The sequence below is a fragment of the Colobus angolensis genome, unplaced genomic scaffold, assembly GCF_000951035.1.
Source record: "Colobus angolensis palliatus isolate OR3802 unplaced genomic scaffold, Cang.pa_1.0 Scaffold485, whole genome shotgun sequence".
In the NCBI taxonomy this organism is placed as follows: Eukaryota; Metazoa; Chordata; class Mammalia; order Primates; family Cercopithecidae; genus Colobus; species Colobus angolensis.
This window is the reverse complement of record NW_012118321.1, coordinates 1,143,649-1,149,137: the sequence shown is the minus strand read 5'-3', so window position 1 is coordinate 1,149,137 and position 5,489 is coordinate 1,143,649. Positions and strand designations below refer to the sequence as shown.

The window sequence follows — 5,489 nt, the reverse complement described above, 5'->3', positions numbered from 1 at the left end:
TAGATCTCAAACTCCATGCTGGGAGAACCACTACTCTCTTCAAAACTGTCAGACAGGGACGTTTAAGTCTGCAGAAGTTTCTGCTGCCTTTTGTTCAGCTATGCCCTGCCCCCAGAGGTGGAGTCTGCAGAGGCAGGCAGGCTTCCTTGAGCTGCGGTGGGCTCCACCCAGCTTCCCGGCGGCAGCTTTGTTCACCTACTCAAACCTCAGCAATGGCAGACGCCCCTCCCCCAACCTCTTTGCCGCCTTGCAGTTCGATCTCAGACTGCTGTGCTAGCAGTGAGCAAGGCTCCATGGGCGTGGGACCCTCCGAACTGGGTGCGGGACATAATCTCCTGGTTTGCCATTTGCTAAGACCATTGGAAAAGTGCAGTATTAGGATGAGAGTGTCCCAAATTTCCAGGTACCATCTGTCATGACTTCCCTTGGCTAGGAAAGTAAATTCCCAGACCCCTTGCACTTCCTGGGTGAGGCAATGCCCCACCCTTCTTTGGCTCACACTCCGTTGGCTACACCTAATATCTGACAAGCCCCAGTGAGATGAACCCGGTACCTCAGTTGGAAATGCAGAAATCACCCATCTTCTGCTTCATGCACGTTAGGAGCGGTGGACTGGAGCTGTTCCTATTCGGCTATCTTGAAACCTCTCAATATGTGTCTTTATAGGTGAAATGTGCTTCTTATATGCTGCGGATTGATGGGTCTTGTCATTTTATCCATTCAGCCTGTCTATCTCTTTTCATTGAGGAATTTAGTACATTTACTTTCAATGTTTTTATTGATAAATAAGAACTTAGTCCTACCCTTTTGTTTTGTTTTCTGATTCTTTTGTTCTCTTCCCATCTTTCTTTCATTTTTTCCTGTCTTTAGCGAAGGTGATTTTTTTCTTGTGATATGATATAGTTTCTTACTTTTCTTTTTTTTGGGTCTAGAGTGTACATTCTTTGATTTGAGGTTACCATGAGGCTTGCAAGTACTGTTTTATAACCCATCATTTTAACCTGATAACAATTTTACAATATTTGCATAAACAAACAAACAAAGAGAAAGCAAATACACCTCTACACCTTACCTTCATAATCCAGTTTTTAATCATTTTGTTCTTTTCTATTTATATTAGTTTTTACTAAGTTTTGATAAACTCTTGTAGTTATTATTTTTGATTGGTTCATCATCTAGTCTTTCTAGTTGAGATAAAAGCAGTTTACATACCACAGTTACAGTGTTATAATATTTTATGTTTTTCTGCATACTTTCTATTACCAGTAAGTTTTGTACCTTCAGGTGATTACTTATTGCTCATTCATTTTTTTTTTTTTTTAACTTTCTGATTAAAGTACTCCCTTTAGCATTTCTTGTAAGACAGGTCTGGTGTTGATGAAATCTCTCAGCATTTGTTTATCTGGGAAAGCTGTTATTTCTTATTCATATGTGAAGGATATTTTTTGCTGGATATACTATTCCAGGGTAAAAGGTTTGTTTTGTTTTGTTTTATTTTACAGCATTTTAAATATTTCATGTCACTTTCTCCTGTACTGTAAAGTTTCCACTAAAAAGTCCACTGCCAGACATACTGAAGCTCCATTTTATTTCTTTCTTTTCTCTAGGTGACATTAGGATCCTTTCTTCATCTTTGACCTTTGGGAGTTTGATTATTAAATGCCTTGAGGTAGTCTTCTTTGGATTAAATCTGCTGGGTGTTCTATGACCTTCTGTTACTTGGATATTTATATATTTCTTTATGCTTAGAAAGTGGTTTGTTATTATTTCTTTAAATAAACATTCTACCCGTATCTATTTTCCTACCTCCTCTTTAAGTCCAACAACTCAAATTTGCCATTTTGAGGCTGTTTCCTAGATTCAGTAGTGGAGATTCATAGTATTTTTATTCTTTTTTATTTTGTCTCCTCTGTATTTTCAAGTAGCCTATCTTAAAGCTCACTAATTCTTTCTTCTGTTTGATCAATTATGCTATTAAAAGACTCTGATGCATTTTTCAGTAAGTTGTGTTTTCTTAGATTGTGTTAATGCTAGTAACTGTGCTTTCATGTCTGGGAATCAGAGTTAGACATGCATTGTAGCCTTCAGGGTCTCAACTTGTTTGTAGCAGTCCTTCTTGGGAAGACTTTCCAGATATTTGAAAGGACTTGCATGCTGTGATCTAAGCTGTATCTGCTTTAGGGGGTACCCAAGCCCAGTAATAATGTGTTTCTTTCAGACTCATAGAGGTACTGCCTTGATGGTCTTGGACAAGATCCAGGAGATTTCTCTGCATTACCAGACATATAATATTGTTCTCTTCCCTTACTTTCTCCCAAGCAAACAGTTTGCTCTCTGTTCTGGGCCACCTAAAGGTGGGAGTGGAAATGACACACGCACCCCTGTGTCCACCATTATTATGACTGCACCGGGTCAGACACGAAGCCAGCAAAGCACTGTCTGTCACCCAAGGCCTCCTATAATCACTCACTGGCTACTATCTATGTTTGCTTAAGGCCCTGGGGCTCTACAATCAGCAGGTTGCAAAGTCAGCCAGGCCTGTGTCCTTCCCTTCAAGTCAACAAGGCCTCTCAGACCCTAGGTAGGTCCAGAGGTTTCGTCCAGGAGTCAGGGAACAGAGTCAAAAGCCTTAGAAGCCTTTCTGGTGTTCTATTGTACTGTGGCCGAGCTGGTACTCAGTCCACAAAAAGCAGTTCTTCCCACTCTCACCTCTCCTTTCTAAAGGCAGAGGAACCTCACTCCATAGCTGCTGCCACCCCAGGCCATGAGGAGTATGACAGACTACTGAAGATATTCTCTTAAGTTCCAAGCACTCTTAAAAGTCTGCTTGTGGTAAATGTTGCTTGGCCTGGAATTCACTCTTCAGGGAAGCGGGCTCCTTTCTGTCCCAGGGCAGATTCAGAAATGCAGCCCAAGAGTTGAGTCCTGGAATCAGGGGACCCAAGAGCCTACTTGGTGTTTTACCCCTGTGTGGCCATGCTGGTACCTAAGGGGTAAGACAAAGTCACCTATATTTTTTTCTCTGCATGTTTCAGGGAGAAGGAGTCTTGCCCTGTAGGCATCACAGCTGGTAATGTGCTGAGTCTCACCTAAGCCAGCAAGTCTCTGAAGCTCATCCAAGGCCCTCGACATAGTACCTGGATATCACTGCTGGTTATTCAGGGCCCAAGGTCCCTTCAGTTAGCAGGTGATGAATGCTGCCACGGCTGGGTTCTTTCCTTCGAGGCAGCAGGTTCCGTTATGGCCCAGAGTGTGTCTAGAAATTTCATCTACGTGATAGGGCTTGGAATGGGGGGTCTCATGACTCTGACTGCTGCCCTATCTTTCTGTGCCTGTGCTGGTATTCAAGATGCAAGATAACATCCTCCCCACTCTTCCTTCTTCTCTCCTTAAGAGGAAGGAGGAGGTCTCTTTTAGAGCTACAAGTTGTGCAGCCTGGTGTTGTGGGGGGGTGATGCCAGCACTTCTATAGCCACACCAGCTGGTGTCTCAGTAGGTCGTATGCACAAGCCTCACCCTCCTGCCCCGTGCAACCAAGTCCACTGTCTTTGGGCCTAGCTTAGCACTAGGACTCACCTAAGGGTTGCAGTTCTTATGGCGTAGACTGTCTTTCACATTTACTTAGAGCAATTCGGCTCTCCTTGGAGAGGCTTGTGGGAACTCAAGATCTGGTGACTGGGATCAGTGATACTCCTCTGGCTAGGGCTGGCTTAAATGCTCCTTCTGTGGGTGGGCATCGGCTGAGTTTGGTCCTGTTTTTCTTTCTGCTTTAACAGGACAGCACTAAGTTTAATGCCTCACAATTGCTATTTTCCCCCTCCCCCAGTGCCCAGAGAAGCTCTCTTCACCACATAGCTACTGCTGTTGGAGAGTGTGGGGGAATGATAGGTGGAGGCTTCTATTCCAGAATCTTGCTCTGCATATCCAAGTAAATAATATATTAAAGGTTTTTCTCCTTTTCGCTCCTCGTTTACTTTCCCTCCTATGGGTGATACTCATTATAGTTGTGTGTCTTACATGATTCTGATATCAGAGAAGAACTGCTTGTCATCTGTTTGCTGTTTTTGTTTTTAGTTTTTTGTTTTGACATAGCACATTCCTTCCTACCGATGGTTTCTCCCTACAAAGACCTTCCTCTATGGTTTACTCCTACAAACACTGAATTAGTGAATATTGAGCCTCCGCTCTTATGGGAAATAGAGAGTTAGATATACTCATACACATACACATACACACACCTATGTCTCACATAGATTGTAATCTTAAATCCTAAAGCCAACTATCCTGGTTTGATTCCTTTTCTTTACAGTAACTTACTAAAGAGAACAAATGAGGTTCAAAAGTGATAAGTGACTCACTGACGGCCACCCCACTAAGCAAAGTCAGAGCTGGGATTGAAGCCTTGGCTAACTGACCCCAGGGCTGGAGTTTCTGGTACTGCACTGCACTGTCCACTGCCCTTTACTGTTGCGTCCACTGTTCTATCCTCTGGTTACCTTAGTATGAAAGCTTAAGCGAGAATACAGTGCATAACCTTGTTTGTTGTCACCTGGGAACATAAGAATCAAGCGACACATTTTTCATACTCTATGCATATACATGAATGACAAGAAAAACTCTCCAAATATTGATTTTGGGGTTACAAATAAATTTTAACAAGTAGGTAAACTTGCAAATACAGTGGAATCCACAAACAATGAAGGTCCACTTTCTCTTCGTTGCTGTGGTTTCCAGGTTATTTTGGAACTCAAATGCAAGAATTTAATTCGTTGTACCTATTGGGCCAATTTGTGAGCTCCACTAGCCCTAGAAATGTCACACTCTGGATCTAGTTGATGAAGATAACTACTATAACTCGGGAGGTTAAGAGTCAAAAGCTTTTCTTTGTTCAAAAACATGAATAACTTTTTACTTGGTTTTCCCCATGTTAAATGTGAGCACTGAATTAGGTGACATTTAAGATTTTTTTCTAGAATTGTTGTATTAGTTTCCTATGACTGCTTTAATAAATTACCACAAACTTGAAGCTTTAAACAACAGAATGTATTATCTCACAGAAGTCTTAAATCATTATCACTGGGCCCAAATCAAGGTGTTGTCAAGACCACACTACCTCTGCAGCCTCTAGGAGATCATTCATTCCCTGTCTCTTCCAATCTCTAACGGCTAACAACAGTCCCTGAGTTGTGGACACATTACTCCAAACCTCAATATCAACATCTTTAGGTATCTGTTTCATTTTCACATTGCCTTCTTCTCTGTGCATTTGTTAAATCTCCTTCTGCTTCCTTTTTTTATGATACATGTAATTCCATTTAAGGTCCACTTGAATAATCCAAGATAATCTGCCCATCTCAAGATCTTTAACTTAATCACATCTTCAAAGAATCTTTGCCTTGTAAAGAAACATTTACAGGTTCCAAGGATTACAATCTGATATTTTGGGGCAGCCGTTATTCATCCAACTGCAGTAGTCCACCATGAATCTT

At 41.8% G+C, this 5,489-nt stretch overlaps 1 protein-coding gene across 1 annotated transcript in view; it reads right to left on the bottom strand.

The window, feature by feature from the left end:
• The window catches only part of LOC105524070 (keratin, type II cytoskeletal 7), a gene marked incomplete at its 5' end in the record, with an annotated part of 4,189 nt that extends 2,264 nt beyond the window's left edge, over positions 1–1,925 (bottom strand). Inside the window, one exon of the mRNA XM_011959186.1 lies at positions 1,903–1,925. Coding sequence (XP_011814576.1) covers positions 1,903–1,925 — 23 coding nt within the window. The remainder of the gene's footprint in view (positions 1–1,902) is intronic.
• Between the last annotated feature and the right edge of the window lie 3,564 nt (positions 1,926–5,489).